Below are 19,181 nucleotides of genomic sequence, written 5' to 3' on the forward strand. Positions count from 1 at the left end.
CGTCACTCGGCACCACCACTGCGTCACTCGGCACCACCACTGCGTCACTCGGCACCACCACTGCGTCACTCGGCACCACCACTGCGTCACTCGGCACCACCACTGCGTCACTCGGCACCACCACTGCGTCACTCGGCACCACCACTGCGTCACTCGGCACCACCACTGCGTCACTCGGCACCACCACTGCGTCACTCGGCACCACCACTGCGTCACTCGGCACCACCACTGCGTCACTCGGCACCACCACTGCGTCACTCGGCACCACCACTGCGTCACTCGGCACCACCACTGCGTCACTCGGCACCACCACTGCGTCACTCGGCACCACCACTGCGTCACTCGGCACCACCACTGCGTCACTCGGCACCACCACTGCGTCACTCGGCACCACCACTGCGTCACTCGGCACCACCACTGCGTCACTCGGCACCACCACTGCGTCACTCGGCACCACCACTGCGTCACTCGGCACCACCACTGCGTCACTCGGCACCACCACTGCGTCACTCGGCACCACCACTGCGTCACTCGGCACCACCACTGCGTCACTCGGCACCACCACTGCGTCACTCGGCACCACCACTGCGTCACTCGGCACCACCACTGCGTCACTCGGCACCACCACAGCGTCACTCGGCACCACCACAGCGTCACTCGGCACCACCACAGCGTCACTCGGCACCACCACAGCGTCACTCGGCACCACCACAGCGTCACTCGGCACCACCACAGCGTCACTCGGCACCACCACAGCGTCACTCGGCACCACCACAGCGTCACTCGGCACCACCACAGCGTCACTCGGCACCACCACAGCGTCACTCGGCACCACCACAGCGTCACTCGGCACCACCACAGCGTCACTCGGCACCACCACAGCGTCACTCGGCACCACCACAGCGTCACTCGGCACCACCACAGCGTCACTCGGCACCACCACAGCGTCACTCGGCACCACCACAGCGTCACTCGGCACCACCACAGCGTCACTCGGCACCACCACAGCGTCACTCGGCACCACCACAGCGTCACTCGGCACCACCACAGCGTCACTCGGCACCACCACAGCGTCACTCGGCACCACCACAGCGTCACTCGGCACCACCACAGCGTCACTCGGCACCACCACAGCGTCACTCGGCACCACCACAGCGTCACTCGGCACCACCACAGCGTCACTCGGCACCACCACAGCGTCACTCGGCACCACCACAGCGTCACTCGGCACCACCACAGCGTCACTCGGCACCACCACAGCGTCACTCGGCACCACCACAGCGTCACTCGGCACCACCACAGCGTCACTCGGCACCACCACAGCGTCACTCGGCACCACCACAGCGTCACTCGGCACCACCACAGCGTCACTCGGCACCACCACAGCGTCACTCGGCACCACCACAGCGTCACTCGGCACCACCACAGCGTCACTCGGCACCACCACAGCGTCACTCGGCACCACCACAGCGTCACTCGGCACCACCACAGCGTCACTCGGCACCACCACAGCGTCACTCGGCACCACCACAGCGTCACTCGGCACCACCACAGCGTCACTCGGCACCACCACAGCGTCACTCGGCACCACCACAGCGTCACTCGGCACCACCACAGCGTCACTCGGCACCACCACAGCGTCACTCGGCACCACCACAGCGTCACTCGGCACCACCACAGCGTCACTCGGCAGCACCACAGCGTCACTCGGCAGCACCACAGCGTCACTCGGCAGCACCACAGCGTCACTCTGCAGCACCACAGCGTCACTCTGCAGCACCACAGCGTCACTCTGCAGCACCACAGCGTCACTCTGCAGCACCACAGCGTCACTCTGCAGCACCACAGCGTCACTCTGCAGCACCACAGCGTCACTCTGCACCACCACAGCGTCACTCTGCAGCACCACAGCGTCACTCTGCACCACCACAGCGTCACTCTGCAGCACCACAGCGTCACTCTGCAGCACCACAGCGTCACTCTGCACCACCACAGCGTCACTCTGCACCACCACAGCGTCACTCTGCACCACCACAGCGTCACTCTGCACCACCACAGCGTCACTCTGCACCACCACAGCGTCACTCTGCACCACCACAGCGTCACTCTGCACCACCACAGCGTCACTCTGCACCACCACAGCGTCACTCTGCACCACCACAGCGTCACTCTGCACCACCACAGCGTCACTCTGCACCACCACAGCGTCACTCTGCACCACCACAGCGTCACTCTGCACCACCACAGCGTCACTCTGCACCACCACAGCGTCACTCTGCACCACCACAGCGTCACTCTGCACCACCACAGCGTCACTCTGCACCACCACATCACTCCGCGCCATCACAGCATCAATCTGTGCAGGCATTCAACAACTGGTTCAAATATGTTCTCTCAATGTTTCAAGCTTTATTACAAATGTCACAAAAAGATGTTAACATTTCACTTCTGTTCTTGGATTTTCATCACAATAAAATACACTGAACATAATCTTCACAAAAGTTATTTACAAAAGTTTAAGCTATTGCCATTATAAATTACAATCACTTTTATTTAAGTATTAATGATTTTCAAAAATTAAAAGCCATTGTTATTTGTAATATCAATACATCTAAGTCACGTAAAAACAAAACATGTTGCATTACAAATGCTATAGGTGTCACATTTGCGAAAGTTATAACTATTGGCATTTGAAAAATGTGATCTTAAACATGAAACTTTAAGAAAACAAATACACAATATTTATTTATAAACAACAAATTAGGCACTTGCAAATCATCTTCATGCGCCAATACAGACTTTGCAAACAAATCATGCAACACATTGTCATATACAATGCCAATAACTCAAACTTTAATGCTGTGAGACCTATTGCATTGCAAATGCTTGTTAAGATAAGTTTCGTAATGTTGTTTTTTGTGTTTAGTGGATGTCCTGATTATTTAAGCCCTTGTGAGAAACTCGTAAAGGAAGCATGCCAAATCCAGTTCATGGTTGACATCTGTTGGAAGCATAGTGTTGTGGTTATTTATGCCTGATCTTTCTCATTGAGACTCTCTCGCTTCTGTATTTCACTGGAGAACAATTTCCAATACTTGAAATCTTAGTTTTCATGAGCGATCCTTTTTCTATAAATTGGTTAGCCATACCAGAATTTTCTTTGGCTCTGATTGTACATTTGTTTTCTGTGATTACTTCTTTGATCCTCCTTTGTCTTCCTGGAGGAGCATTTGAGGAGGTAAACACAGTACAAAGTATCTCATGTTGACTTGAGGATGAGTTGCATTTTCTTTTTACCTGGTGTACAATTGGGCCTTTTATTATATTGTAATTACTGCAATCGAGACAATAAACAGTTCCTTTCAATTTTTTTCTCTTGGTGAAAATCATAGATTGTTTAGTTGTAAAAATGTCCTTCATGTTTCTGCTCCTTTTTTAAGCCAACAAAGAGAGAATGGTTGCAGCAAGAGGTTCATGAGCACATTATCATCTTCTTTGATGATCCAATGTTTTGTATTTTTTTGAGGGGGAACCGTTTGCTTTGTTGACGGTATTTAAACACCATTACTTGTTGGCATTTCTATTTTCTTGTCCTTAACAACTCACAGTACAATTTAACACAGGTCAAACTTAGTCTTAGAAAGGCGGACGTCCTCTGTGCCTAAATGTACTTCCCAAATAAAATGACATATTGTTCTCTTGTTTAAATCTGTGACGATTAAGACTCAAATATTTCTTCAACCCACTGGAGACACCCAGGATTGTTTCAAACTAAAAATCTAAATTTATAGCCGCCAACGCCACACAATGCGTGTTTGTTTCCCCGGTAGGGGAGAAACCACATCAATTGAAGGACTATGCTTCCTGTCACCAGGACTATGCTTCCTGTCACCACCTGCGAGAGGAGAGCGATTTTTAAGCGCCTCGCTTGTCCGCGGCCCAGTACCCGCCAACGCCACGTCACACTTGTTTGTTTCCCCAGGAGGGGAGAAGCCACAGCAGTTGATGGACCGCGCAGGGGGGACTACGCTCCCTGTCACCCCCTGCGAGAGGAGAACGCTTTTAAGTGCATTGCCTGCCTGCGGCATTGGGCCCGTCCACACCCGGAGGAGGCTGGGTTTGGCCACCCCCCTAACGCTTGAACTGTATTGTGACCGATCATCTCCACAGGATGATGGCCAAAAGGAAGTTAAAGGCAATCCAAGCAGGAGGCGAGATTATTAACACACTCGATTCCTTTTTGGTCAGAGCAGCGGATGTCCTTAGTAAGGAGATCGAAATAAATCAGCGTCTCCTTTTACTGGAAGAGGTAAGACCCCTTATTACTTTTTCAGGAGACGCAGATGTCGTCGTAGGGTGGGGAAGCTACAAACAAGCAGCCCACGCAAGGGTTATCCCCACAGCAAATGGCCCAACGTAGGAATCTTAACCCTCTTAGTAGAGATGGTAGCCCTCCACAAGAACCACCAGGAAAATGGGACGAGGGTGAGGGCAAAAACTGTTAGTGTGTGTTAGACTTGGCATCTTTTGGCGTGTTGCCCCTGAGTTTTTTGCTTTCTGCCCTCCCGGTTTTGACTGTTTTTGCTGGTATAACGTTTCTGCGCTCTTTTCACACTGCTGATCAGTGGTAAAGTGCTGGTGCTCCTGTGGTAAATTGTGTTATGATTGAATGTGTGACTTACTTGTCAGTTCCCAGTAACGGGCACTGCAGGAGCTGGGGCTTGAGTCCACCCCTACTCGTGGGCCTGCAGCACGGATTGTGCCACCCACGAACTTAGCCCGAGAAAGGTATAAGTGAAGGAAGTTTGGTATGCCTGAACTCAGCGTCTAAAGACGCAACCTTTTGCGTGGTTGCCCTTTTTTTCTGAGTTCATAAAGGCTACTTTTAGAAGATGGGTATTATTTTGCTCAGTCATCCCGTGTGCCTATGCTGGAATGTGGATTACCTGTCTGGTTTTTGGACATCAGATGGCTAGGGAGCAGGGTGGCTCCCGATAGTCTAGGTAGGTCAGGAAAGGGCTAAATCGACCAGGGTTACGATGGGGGAAGAGGGAGGAGATTTCCTTGCACCTGAAAGGGCCTGGTCTGCCTCTGAAATAGCCGCCTCCACCTCCTGCCAGGAATTCAGGCCAGAGAAGGTCCAACTGGTTCTGGCCGGACACCGACACCCTCTGCCTGGCAAATCAAAGGATTTTTGTGTACAAATACTGGGTCCCAGACCCCTGAACTTTAGAACTCATCTGGATCAAGAAGACTGCACAGAAGAAGAGCTGGAGAAACTGTTGAAAGGAACAACCGCTTTGCTGCGTGCTTTGCTGGGCTGACCTGCAGTGTTGGGCAGTGAAAGGCCTAGACTGGACTTTCTGCACCCGAATTGGTGAGACTCTCCAAGGGCTTGAGGTAGAGCATGCCCCCTGTTCACGAAGTCTCCGGTACAGCAAAGACTTAGGTTATTTGGCCCGCAGCACTGGGGGACTGTGTGCTTTGTGCTGCAACCCGAAGAACGCTACCCGACGATGTCTACGACGACCCTGCCGAACCAGTGTCCTGAAGGCATCGCAGAGGGCACTGCCGCAACGAAGAGTACCCCAAGCTAAGGAAAGAACTCAACCACCTCAAATTTTCCCTAATTCTGTGTGGAGGCAATAATTACAAATTATTTTGACTGGTTTACCTTCATGTCAAAAGTCCATGAAGGTGGCATAAGCGGTGATTGGACGATGCAGCCATACCCCAGTTCTAGCGATAAGGACTGCGTAGTCTGCATATGCTGGAATTGAGAGCTAGATAGATTCATACACGTGGAGAATCAGGGGTTACCCCAGAAAGGCGTTCCCCACGCCGTTCGTATAGATGGAAAATAAGAACGGCGCGAGGACGCAGCCCTGTTTTACCCTCCTTAAAAGGGTGGATACATTCCCAGTTTTTTTCTGTATCTGCTCGATGCTGATTCCTCCAAGTACAATTGCCGGATAAAGTCCATTATTGGGGGTTGATCCCCATCTCTTCCATTATGTACCAGGGCTTTGGGTGGGAAACAGTAAAACGCTGCTGAAAGATCTATAAAAGCGAGATAGATTTTCACACCCTTAGCCCTGGTATATTTGTCAATGATCAGTGAAAGGGTGGGGCACTGATCTACAGTTCCTCTACCCTGTTGGAACCCATACTGGGGCTGCATTATTATGTTCTTATCTGCCCAAGTCTCTAGTCTAGCTAAAAGCAGACAGCCCATGAGTTTTGCAGTGGTATCCAGAAGGGAGATAAACCTATACTTTTTAGGGCTACTCCTGTCCCTCTTTTTATACATAGAACTAATATGCTTGTCTTCCATGAAGGGGGGCCTACGATTGCTATGTTTTTACAAACGTTGGTCAGTAAAGGAACCCAGAGGTCGTGGTTGTCTTGGAAGGAGTCTATTGGGATCCTATCCAGACCAGGTGCTCTTCCTGTACTGCATGACGAAAGGGCCCTCCTAACCTCAATGAGTGAGAATGATAAGAATACCTTCCTTTTGTTCAGAGGGGCAGATGGGGAAAGGACTGGGGGCTCAGCGGGGGAGAAGATATTAGCAAAGTGCTCTATCCACTCCTCGCCAACATTTGTATCCAGCGAAAGGTCCCTGTGGGTCTTGAAATATGGTGAATAGATTATGCCCCAAAACTCTGCTATCTCCTGACATAGTTGCTTATGCGAGCCTTTCCCAAATTTCCTCCCTTAGTCTTCTCTCCCTTTTTCTTCTAGCAGATTCAACCTGGGTACGCAGTAGGGCGATTTGGGTTTGATTGCGTGGCTGATTTTGAGAGCAGTGGTAAGGGCTTTCTTAGCTTTGCTACAGATGGAGTCGAATCATCCCTTTTGGGTAGGGCTCTTTCCATTACGATTACGTGTAAGAGCCGCCTTTATATGCATCAAGAGATTCTTAAATGAGGACCAGAGTTGAGGGTGCTATGGATAAGTCTAAGATACCTTTTTGAATACTAGTTGGAGTTGTTTTTATTATTTCGGGGATACATTTAAACCTATCAATTTGATCCAGTTTCAATTGATAACCATTTTTTCTGTCCAATACAGGGCGATCAACTACCAAATACGTGGCCTTCTCACTACAGTTCAAAGTTATTATACCAGTTAAAATAGCATGATCGCTAAAGCTAATAAAATAAGCGTCTTTACTACTAAAACTACCCTCGATCATAGAAGAATCTAGTATTACATCAATCATGGACTTGTAGGCCTCCCGGGTGAAAGTTTTCACAGGGGATACCACTAATGTTCTAATGAACCCCAATGTTCATAATGGCCACATTTCTACGAAATAGGGTCCTATTAAGGCAATTACCATAGGTGCTATGGGCAAAGTGGGCTGCAGGATTACCCATCAAGTCAACCAATTTGTTTTGATTAAGTTTACATGGATGGATGTTAGTCTCCCATCCAAATTAGGGTAAATACCTCATCCCGCTTATTGCATTTAGACATCGCCTCAATTGAGGTGGTAACCTCATTTACGACCATGCGCATTTCTGGGCCAAAGTTGTTATAAAAAATTTATCAAAATCCAAATGCCCATTTTCGAAAACTCAAAAACAGGGAGGTGAAACAAAGGGCTCCTGTCATCGAATTTCCTTATTTTTTTAATGATGATGTATTGGGTATTAAAGTTAGGAGGCCCTCTTTTGGTCTCCCAGCAATTGATGGCGAAGCCATGGGTTGAAAAGAGCAGTATCCGTTAAAGAAAACGTGTTCCGTGGACCACGTTTTCTGGAAGCAGATGATTATCATTTGCCTGCCCAAGATTTTACCAATGTACGTTATCTAGCTTTTTGCAGATTCCTGCCACATTCAAAGTGATTATTTTAAATAAGTTAGCGTACTTTCCCTCAGGCTCGTTGCTTGCCATTGACTTTTTGGTTTGTAACTCATATTTGCTTGCATTCTTTTCACTGTCTTTGTTTAGGCCAACCAGCATGTCTTCGTCTCTCCTTTAAAGCATAGCTACTTTACCGCTTCTCTGACTGGTTCCTTTTATTCTTTCATGAGTACTTAATTTCTATTTTTTTTGTTTTCTTTTTTTAAATCATGAGGCACACCTTTAGATTGCTTGTGTTTTCAGGCGTCTTAATGTATGCCAGTTCACGGAGCAGCTGGCGCAGCTCAGTGGGTCTAATAAATGTACCGTATTTCTTTGAAAAGATTTCCTACATCGTATGTGCATTGCTACACTTTTGACAGCCAGGATGATTCAATATTTAAACCATTTTCATAGCAGTCCACTTCAAGTCTCTGTCCACATTTTGTTCAGTTTTCTTTTCCTCTGAGAATGAGCTTTCTGCGTATCTGAATATACACTAAGAGTTAGTCAGTCATGCATGTGACCAGGATGGAGTTCAAAAGGCAAATGAGAAAGAAAAAGCCCTTTCAATTTTGGTATTATTTTTGGCAGATTTGGTGTGCACTCAAAGACAGAAGTCAAACGTCCAGCCATCTAAAAAATTGATGTTTCTTTTAAAATCGGGGTTGTTTAATTTTTTTTCTCTGACTCAAATGAGCGAATTTTGTAATGTAGACAATGCGATAATCTTGATGGGTACAGGGCGTGTAAAAGGAAAGACTGGAGGATGCATTTATTTTTCTAGCACACATTTAAATACCTTCAAGTGTACTGTACAAAGATTTCAGTATATATTCGCAGTGAAGAAAGCACATATTTTGCTTTTCTGAAGGGTGATAAACAGTTTTTAATAGAAACCAAACAAATTCGTACAGTTAGTGATGGGCAAATGAAACATTCACAGACTTTGTGCGATGCGTAGATTTATCAATAAAACCATGTCTGCAAATTTAGTAGGCATTTCATTGGAATATGTTATCTGGAAATGATAGTGCACTACAACTCCATGTTTTATAATCTATTTGCACCAGTGTGGTCAAAAATATCCCACCAACTTCATACTACACGCTTAGTTCCCTCTTGTTGAATACATTTGTTACTCTGTTCCTTGTGGGGCTATTTTATTTATTACAATCCATTTTACTTGAGTATTGTATCATTAATTGTAGCCGCCCCCGCCATGAAAATTGTTCTGGCACCACTGGTGCATACTAATTGCGAAATGTCATTTGCACATATGCACTGTTGGTACACTTTTTAATAATCCTGCTTCTCTGCACATTTTGAAGAAGCAGCGAACATTAACTTTAATAGTATTTTCTCAAATATCTGCCACACAGTTATCAGCTTTTGCATCAGTACTGAGTGTTAACTAACCTACACAAAAATATACTTCCATCAGTAAAGCATACATGGGAATTACTGTATTATCTCTAATTCAAATCTCAACAAAACATTATACCTGATTTCAGTAGGACCCACTGAAAACAGAGCAGGGACACATTCAGAGGACTTTTCACAAAAATAAATATAAAGAGTGTTAATCAAAAACAGTAATGTTGGTGTGCGCACAAATATATCCACAATTAGATGAACCACTCAATATGCAGCTTTTATCAGTAACGCTTATTGCGCATGTCTTGACAAAGCAGGCAGTCTTTGTCAGAATGTTTGTTGCTCATGCTAGCTTAACTGAGCTGGTTCCTAACCCTTCTCTTATCTGCAAAGAACTGGGAATAAAAGAATAAAGAAATTGTGAGGCCTAAGGTTCTATTTAATTGCCGTTCAATAATCAAGTAGCTTTCTTCACACACTTTCCTCGCTAAAGGTAGAAATAGCAAGCAACCCAGGCTTACGTAAGGGTACGATAGCTATATATCGACTGAGATTCAGCATAACAAAGTGTTGTCAAAACTGTCTATTCTAGAAACTAGGAGAATCATTTCATGGGTAGTATAGAATAAAACTCTCAAAGTATCTCCTTCTTTCAATCTATACCTTGTAGCTGCTTTGCACCAGCTACACCCATGTCCCATCCATCTCTCTAATGACACCCACCCAGCTAGTATCAATGAGGTCCTTTGCCACACCAGACTACTGTTTTGCCACTCGGAAAATGTTTGCGATTACCCATAGTGTACAACATCACTAAAAACCATTGGCAAGGCAAACCGGTGCCAAAGGCGAGACCTATTGGCTTTGCCAATACTTGCTTAAATCTACAGTGCCATAGTCTAAATACTTTTCAAACAGCTTGCTTAACCTAATTAAACCATGTGTTTGTTCCTTTTCTAAGGTGGTGGACAGCCACACAAAAGGAGAAGAACATCTGAACCAGTTGAAATTGAAGATAGACTTGAATCGTTGATATGCAGAGTAGGAGAGAAGGTAACGTTCTTTTTGAATTTTTTTTATTCATCCCTCATTATCCAGCAAAATGTAGACCTATTGGAAATGTAAACCATGTGAGGAGAAATTATAGATGGTGAGCGGAGAACCAAAAGGGTGTTGACAAAGTATTTAAGGAATGTGTTGCTTATCTAAATATCCACTTGTACGAAAGTGCCCCCCCTTTTGCATGGTTACCCCCTAACTTTTTTCCCAGCTTAACTGAGTGTGTGCGGGGACCCTGCTAATCAGCCCTCTGCACCAGTGTTCTTTCACAAAACTGGTCCTGGTCTCCACAATTGGCACACCCCTGGGCCACATGCAAGTCCCTTGTAAAATGAACCACTGGTACCAAGGGCCCTGTGACCAGAGAAGGCCACTTAAAGGCTGCAGCATGAATTATCCCACCCTCGGAGATCCCTCACTCTTTTACACCCACACATTGCCATTGCGGGCTGCATGTTTTGGTGCAAACCAAACTTGACATGGCACACCTCACTGTGTGCGATGCCCACCAACACTGCCTGTGGCAAGGGTGAGTCACCCCTCTAGCAGGCCTTACAGCCCTAAGGCAGGGTGCACCATACCACAGATGAGGGCATAGCTGCATGAGCAATGTTCCCCTACAGTGTCTGTACTATTTACAGACAACTCCGTGACGGTTTTACTGAAAACTGGAGTTTTTTTAACCAAATGTCTCAGTATAATAAACCCACACTGATGACCGTGTTGGACTTATTATAAAATGCATTCAGAAGGCAGCTTGGAGGTGCCCCCTTAAAAACAACTAACTTCTAGTGTATTGGCTGACTGATCCCTGCCAGCCAGCCAGCCACCACCAGACAGGACTCTGACCTCATGGGGTGGGAGCTTTTGTGCTTTTGGAGGTCAGGAACAAAGCCTGCTCTGGGTGGAGGTGCTTCACATCTTCCCCTGGCAGGAACAGCAACACTTAGCAGGGAGCTTCAAAGGCTCTCACCTTGTCGTGTGTTGATTTGGGCGACTCCTACTAGTAGAGATGCCCATCCTCCCTGTCCAGGCCCACTTTTGGTGGCAGGACTGGAGGGAAAATTAGTAAGCTCAGTAGGAGTGTCTACCTCAACCTGGCACACCGCTAGTGTCTTGAAAAAACAAGGAGAGGGGCTCGTTAAATCCAAAGGGATAGAGCACCAGGAACAGTATTCGTTAAAAAGAATTTACCCTTGGGATTCTCAACTTCATATACTCATTCGCATCACACATTCAAATATCAAACTACTGGAGCAACTCCAAAGGTCAGAATTATAAAAATATAACCACGTTTATTCTTTACAAAGCATGTGATATTTAAAAATGATCAATTGATCATAGTCCATACAGTACAGAAATAGTGAAAAAAGGCACAATTTTAAAACAATAAAAATCAATAATTCACCCAAAAAACATAAATGACGGCGAATTTCACACAATTTTGTAATTTGCTAAACGGAAGGAAACCTACAACAGGCAACAACAATGTACCCTTACTGCATTAATCTGTCAATGACTAGGAACACTGCATGAGACAAAGAATCAGTCACTATGCCAAACGTCCTGTTACAGATTTAACGGGTGTGTTTGCATAGACGCGTTTCGGCGGAACTAAAAGTTTATTTCCACCATCTTCAGGACAATTTATAGAAAGATCCTTCCAACAAGTCTTTCATAAATATATCTAACAAAGATGTAATACAATTAAAAAGTTGAAACATACGCTAACACATAATAGAACACATCATCTAAATACAGTCCTTTTAATTCTTTTATTTATAAGCAAACCATATTCCCTAAAACACATCTAGTAATACATTTTCCCTCTAAGACCTAACGATTCCCAATCCATTACATTTGGAGATGTTCCATACTTTTTAATAAAAAACCTCTTATACTCCAACAACCCACATACAGCCATATTTATTTATATTTGAATAGATTCATCTTATTAGACCCTATTTGATGTAGAGGTGTCTTTATCAATTAGAACACACTTTCCTGGGGTCTTTTATACAAGACTATATTTTTTTATGTATGGTCTTTATACATATCTTTACCTTGGTACAGTGTATTGAAAACTGATCCTGATGTCTTATCCGTGTAGTGTTTTATTCTGGCAGTATTCCTGGATATCTGTCTTTCATACACATCCTATAAAATGATGATAATGAGGAAAATGGATTCTCGTATATATCAATGGTTTATACATTATTTAGTAAACACATTGTTCCGTATACTCTAGCCAATACAATTAATTCTCACCTTGTCCTTTTGTAGTGTTAATTTCAGATGGCTGTCTTTTTTTATTTAAAAACTATTTCCTCACAGACTTTATTTTATTCTTATTTATTCAGGTGGCTCCTGTCGATGACATTACCCAAAGGATATATATATATACATACATGTATACATTTCTGAATATATGTTTATATACACAACATGTAGATTCCATCCAGGCTCCATTTTCTACAATTAACGCCACCTTCAGCTTACCTCACAAATAGCTAAACAGTGAATCACAGTCTGAATGATATTGGCAGTACGACATCTGCAAAAAAGCCCGGGTCTGGCCAATGTTTATTCCAAATGTAGGGCTAAATATAAGGATGAATATAAAAAAGCACCTAATTAGCATCTATTCGATAGAGACCAATCTATGTTTATATAACCACTATTAAGGCGTCTATAATCTTAAATTTAACAGCCTTTTTCTTGTTATAGAATGAACTATACAGCATATTATTGTTAAACCTAATCTCCTACTAATTTATCCGCTGCCCGCACATTTAAACAGAGCGTTATGCCGTATATCCGATTTTTGACGATCCTGTATTCCTCGCAGTATAATATACTCCGAACTCCCACTTCAACTAAACCTGGCTACTTTATCAATACCGTTTAAGTGCAAACGAAACGCATACTGAACTCCAGGCTAGATGTCATCGGGGCTCATACATCATGGTTAAAGTGCGCGATGCCCAATATCACTGTTAGCGCAACCTAGATTATACGCTTTCAAAGTTGCTTATTCGGGCTGCAAAGAGATGACATTATGTTTAAAAAAGTCTAAAGCTAACAGAGCGCATAACTAGGAATGGCATCTATACCGAAGATTTAAAAGTAAAAGACAGTATCGCTAGTGGGCGCTTACCTATATTGCTCTTCACATCCAAGATAAACACGAAAACCGTACAGTTTCTCCGATTATTTCACCGTTATAAACGTCTCATGACGTCATTACGTTTCGTGTCCCCAGGTCCAATTTTAAAGGGGAAAGAATGCTTTTCTTTCCTTTTTTTTTTTTTGCTGAGTTAAAAAAAAAAAACTTCAACTTTGTAAAGCTTTATTAGGCACGGCTATTTTAGGTTATCCATTGCATACCTCCGAAATGGTTAAGCGATTAATTATATGTCCAAAATAAACATTAAAAATCAGCAATTATGGATAATACCCTACCTGGGTAAACAACACACCCATGGTCTCTCCTACTCCCACTAATGATCACTAATGGAACAGAGATTCCCATATTATTTCCCCATTGACAGTATTTTAGGAGTATTAATAAAAATCGTTTTTAATAAATATATATATATATATATATATATATATATATATATATATATATATATATATATATATACTCTAAACACCAATCCATTGTCTGATCTATCTATGTGAGAAGACCTAACAACCAAAAGAAAAAATATATAATGTCACCTAAGGGTATACCCTTCTCTTCCTCATTATATGCGCATAAACCTTAATGTGAATGTAATAACCTTACTTAAACATACAGCTGCGTACCTTCTCATTCTTAGATTTCTATCCTTGTGTGAAATTCGCCGCCATTTGTTTTTTTGTGAATTATTGATTTTAATTTTTATTGTTTTAAAATGGTGTTTTTTTGTGAATTATTTCTATACTGTATGGACTATGATCAATTGATCATTTTTAAATATCACATGCTTTGTAAAGAATAAACTGTTATATTTTTATAATTCTGACCTTTGGAGTTGCTCCAGTAGTTTGATATTTGAATGTGTGATGCAAATGAGTACATGAAGTTGAGAATCCCAAGAGTAAATTCTTTTTAACTAACACCGCTAGTGTCGCCAGGAGCTGAGGTGAACCCCTCTCTTGGAAATTCAATCTTGAATTGGGACCAATTAGAACAGGGATGGGTGCTTCTCCCCAAAGGGAGGGGGCACCCAAAGGGTGTAGTCACCCTAGGGGACAGTAGCCATTGGCTACTGCCCTCCGACCTCAGTAACGCCCTTACATTTAGAGAACTCCCCTGAAACTTGTCCCTCCTATTCGATGACCTATGAAGGACCAAAGGGCCGTTCAGCTGTTGAGAAGAAGAGAACTGACATGAATCCAGCCCTACCGGCCTGTTTCCTATGCCAGCGACCGTGCCCTCAGAAATCAGAGCGGCCCTCAGAAATCAGAGCGGCCTACAACCAGCAACCTGGAGGACCTGTGCTGTCTTCAACAAAGACTCCTGTCTCCCAAGGACACCGGATTTGTCCAGCCAAGAAACCAACACAAAGACTCTGGAACCAACCCGATCCGCAGCACTTGCACCACTCTGCCCTCGATGCCCACGGCCCGAGTCCAGGTGGCCCATCTATCCAGCGAGGTCTCTCCGATGATCCTGACTTGCAATCGAGTGTTCGAGGACCTCTCCTGGCCTCCCCCTCGACACCAGTATCCTCAACCTGAAGGGTCCCCCCCACGCCTGTGACCGGATCTGGTGAGAAAACCGGACCTCGAAAGATGCACCTACAGCCCCCCCGGCCTTGGTGTGCCCATCAGACGGTGTCCCACTATCCAACTTACCTCTCCAGTTGTGGGAATCCTTCAGCCGATCTCCAAAACTAAGCCTGCAGCCATTCTCTCCAACCAAGGCTTTCTATTTATTTTAACGGGGTCCGACGCCTGCTTTGTGCACTCCACGACTGCCCGTACAACGCTAGTCGTGCAGTCTCTGTGCTCTTTGGTGGCCCCTCCAGTGCAGGTCTTAATCCCCAGGGCCTATGTCCTTGAACCACAGGTACTCTCCTGTAACCGGTAACTCTTTAAGGTTCCCCTCCTCCTCCATAGGATAACATTGGGCCGAGTGACCTCTGCACCTGGCCGTCCCGTGCCGCTGGTTGTGCAGTACCTACCTTGGTCAGACCCTGGCCCAGTGTTAACCCGAACCCCGGAGACTGAACTTGAGAACCGCTTACTTACCTGTAAGTTAGTCACCTGTCTTTTCTCATTAGGATTGCATTGATCTCTCATTGTATTGTACTAAGTGTGATCCTGCATATAAGGTATCGTTCTGTATTGAAAAGCCTTTCATGCACATGCAAAGTATTGTTTGATACTATACAAAATCAACTGCCAGTAATTGAAAGTATTGCACAAAAGCCTACTTGGCTTTAACAGAGGTCAACTTCGTTCCTAGAAATAAAAACTAACAAAGAAATATTTTTCTACTAACATTGGCCTGGTAGTCCTTGAGTGTCTGTTTCTGCCTTGTTATGAGTATGTACACCAAATGTATTGACACTACTCTCTGATAAGCCTAACTGTTCAGCTACCACTAAATTGAGAGTAAGGCATTATCTACTTTAACCTCTGCCATACCTTTGGGGCTCACTGGACTCTATACACATTATGGTATAGTATGTACAGAGCCATCTTCTTACATTGTTGCTACGTCTTTGCATTTGTTGGACTACTCAGCCAACACCTGATCACATGACAGAACTCCTACGTTGTACTTAGATTCTGTTTTGTTTTTTTACATTTTTCTAAGTTTTTAAAAGTTGTTCACAAAATGCCAAGCCTGTCCTGGATTGCCTTCATAGACTTATCAGACAAAACACTAGACGGTTGGTTAACTGGAAGTGAGGTACATGACTATTTTGGGCTTTATAATCTCATGGTGGAAGAACACATGTTAAGTAATAGCAAAAACAAAACATTACATCAGTGTCTGGCGTACCTAGATCTAATGTCTCCCCAAGCATTGGGAAAGAACGCAGATCATTGGGTCAAGGCTAGGATGACCAAAACTTCCACTGGGGGTGACCAAAAGAAAGGGGTTACAAAACCTCCCCAGGGAAAAGGGTGTGATTTAATCCCCCCCCCCCCCCTTTCCAACCGACCAAAAGATTAAAACTAAGAGTCTTCTAAAGGCCCAAAAACCCTGTTCAGAATGTTGGGCCCTAGAATTCGTCACAGCCCACTGATGGGTGTCGCACCTGTAAGAATGTAGGACACCATACTGAAGATTCTGCTTGTCCTAACAAGAATGCACCTAGTCCACCTCCAGTTAGCACTGGTGTGGCCAATCTCCAGATGGGATCAGCAGTGGGCCAAGTGCAAATCAGGGTTCACATTAAAGCTGTTTTAGTCTCTGAACGGGAGGGAGAGTTGGCCACTTTGGCTTTCTGGCCCCCTAACTTGAAGTGCTTACAGTAATCCTTAGTGAATGGGACTAGAATAGAAGCTTTGAGGGATACAGGTGCCAGTGTCACTCTGGTAAAAGATTAACTGGTTTTCCCTGGACAGTGCCTGACTATAAAAACCTATCCAGTCACCAACGCTGACCGTCACCACAGACCATTCCATGACTATGGTGACATTAGACTGAGAGAGGTCAGGTGGAGGGATTGTGGGGGTTACTGGTCTGAAATCGCGATATCTCCAACATTTCCAGCTGCCTGTCTGCTTGAAAACGACCTGGAGACCTCAGCATGGACTGAATTAGAGCTGAAAACCTATGCAGCAAATCCCTGAGATAGTTTGTATGTAGACAAGAGCACAAACTCACACAGGGTGAAAAGTGTTGGAGCCTGGAAAAATGGCCCAACCTTCGAAGAGGGAAGGTATGAATAATGGGAGACCAGCTTCTGAACAGCAAAAAAACTCACAACCCCTCCTCAGGAAAAGGGACTTCTCACTCCAAGATTAAACTCAGCCCATGGGAGTCGGACCTCACCATGTTGAGCTCCTGGGCCAAGGGGACCCTCTAGGGAACAGCTGTCCAACTTTTGAAGGTCTGCTACAGCAAGCTGATGCACAGTAAAAAAGATATCAGTGGCTCCCACAGGAACGTTTGGTAGGAGGGATTCCTGTATACGGAGACCAGAGACTCCAAACTTGGGGTCACTAGGAGAGTGGTAGTGCCTCAGCTGTACAGAGTTTCTACTCACATTGGCCCATGACGTCCCCCCCTAGCTGGGCCAGACTAAGACGCGGAAAAGGCTTGCCAGTCATTTCTACTGGCTCCATTTGTCCTTAAAAGTAAAGGAGCAGAGTGGGCGTGTCTGACAGCCGAACGAGATGGCTGCCTAGCTTAAGAGCTCAGGGAAAGACGTAGTTCTTTTCATCAATCCGCCCAATAATCCGTGAAACCAAGAACCTCCAGGGACCTGAGTCGAGGTCCGGGACCAGGCAGAGTCGATCGGTACACCGCCGGTGAAATTCCGACATCGGGAGACGTTCGAGATTGGGCACGACAGATGACTGTGGCGGAGACCGGGGCCTCGATTTACTGGTGTCCGGAAACCAGGCGAACATTTAGCTGAGGAAAAAAGGCGAGGAGCGGAGGAGGGGCACCGCGAGTAGACCCGAACACAGAGCGCTGTCCCGGAGTCACCTCAGATGTTACAGAGCGTACAGAAATGCACGAGATACGGTGAAGGAGGCAACACGCACACAGGGAGGCCTACGGGACCTTCGCTGACCGGGAGCGTGAGTAGAGGCATCCAAAGCTTGAAACCGGACAGAAGGCTGTGGGGGAGCAACGCCGTGCAGACCCCGGACCTCAGGGGTACACATAGCGGAAGGAACACCGAACACTCCCGGAGGCGCGACTAGATACCCCTCCCCCCCCTTCGAACCACGCTATCAGCGACACCGCTGCGGCACAACAGGCCGGGAACCCATATTTTAACGACGCACATCAAAAGGAACACTGCAGAGCAAGGAACACACGCATGTAACACTGATACATGCCGAATTTGTGTGAGTGGCCGAACACAATCGCCAGGCCACAGTGAGGTGCTCCCCTACCGGGCCATCCTTGTCGGACTGAATTCCGACTGCGGTGCAGGAGACGGAAAGTGAGTGAGGACGCCAGCGGGGTGAGCACTAACCGGGAGGTTGAGTAGCGCCAGAGGAACGTGGGGACTAACGCACACTTCAGGCTCAGGATTTTAAGGGGCCGGATCTGCAAAGCAGCAAAGACCCTATAAGCAACAGTATTCCGATCCCACTCCACGCTAAAGGCAGATACTATTACAATTGACCTGGGCAGAGACCCAAACCTCAATTACAGTGCTTCGGCGAATGATGATGAGGCGAATTGAAGGGCGAGAGTCATAAGCAACGACATAGTGGAAGAGACCACACACGGCTCCGGACCCCTGCGGCACAAACCCACGTCCATCCACACGTCACTTGCTGTACAAATTCCGGTGCAAGGCCTCCAGTGCGACATCTACCTGGATAGAAACCAGAGAGATGCAGAACACACACCACGAGTGGTCACAACCCAAAGGGATCATGTCGAACCGGGGCCCACGGACCGAGTACGCAGGCCAAACTTGATAAATTTGCCTATGACAAAGGGGTCACATCACTCCCCGAGGGACGCCCTTCCACGGGCAAAGGATCGGAGGGTAATGGAGGTAAGAAGGTGACACTGGAGGACATTATGGCGGCCCTCTCCGTTGTCCAAACCACAGTGGGCTCAATATCGACGGATGTTGGTCTTCTCCGGGCGGACTTCCAGAAAATGACGGACAGAGTCAGAGGTAGAAATCGTCACTAAATCCCTGGTGGCGGACACGACAGAACTACAAACAGCCCTGTCCCGTCTGGAGGCGGA

At 45.9% G+C, this 19,181-nt stretch overlaps 1 protein-coding gene across 1 annotated transcript in view; it reads left to right on the plus strand.

Annotated features, from left to right (window-relative positions):
• Nucleotides 1–19,181, plus strand: part of NCBP1 (nuclear cap binding protein subunit 1) — an 832,716-nt gene that overhangs the window by 65,314 nt on the left and 748,221 nt on the right. The window contains exon 2 of the mRNA XM_078676323.1: nucleotides 10,191–10,282. Within this exon, the coding sequence (XP_078532449.1) occupies nucleotides 10,191–10,282 (92 nt within the window). The remainder of the gene's footprint in view (nucleotides 1–10,190; nucleotides 10,283–19,181) is intronic.

This window comes from Lissotriton helveticus, chromosome 2_1, assembly GCF_964261635.1.
Source record: "Lissotriton helveticus chromosome 2_1, aLisHel1.1, whole genome shotgun sequence".
Taxonomy (NCBI): Eukaryota; Metazoa; Chordata; class Amphibia; order Caudata; family Salamandridae; genus Lissotriton; species Lissotriton helveticus.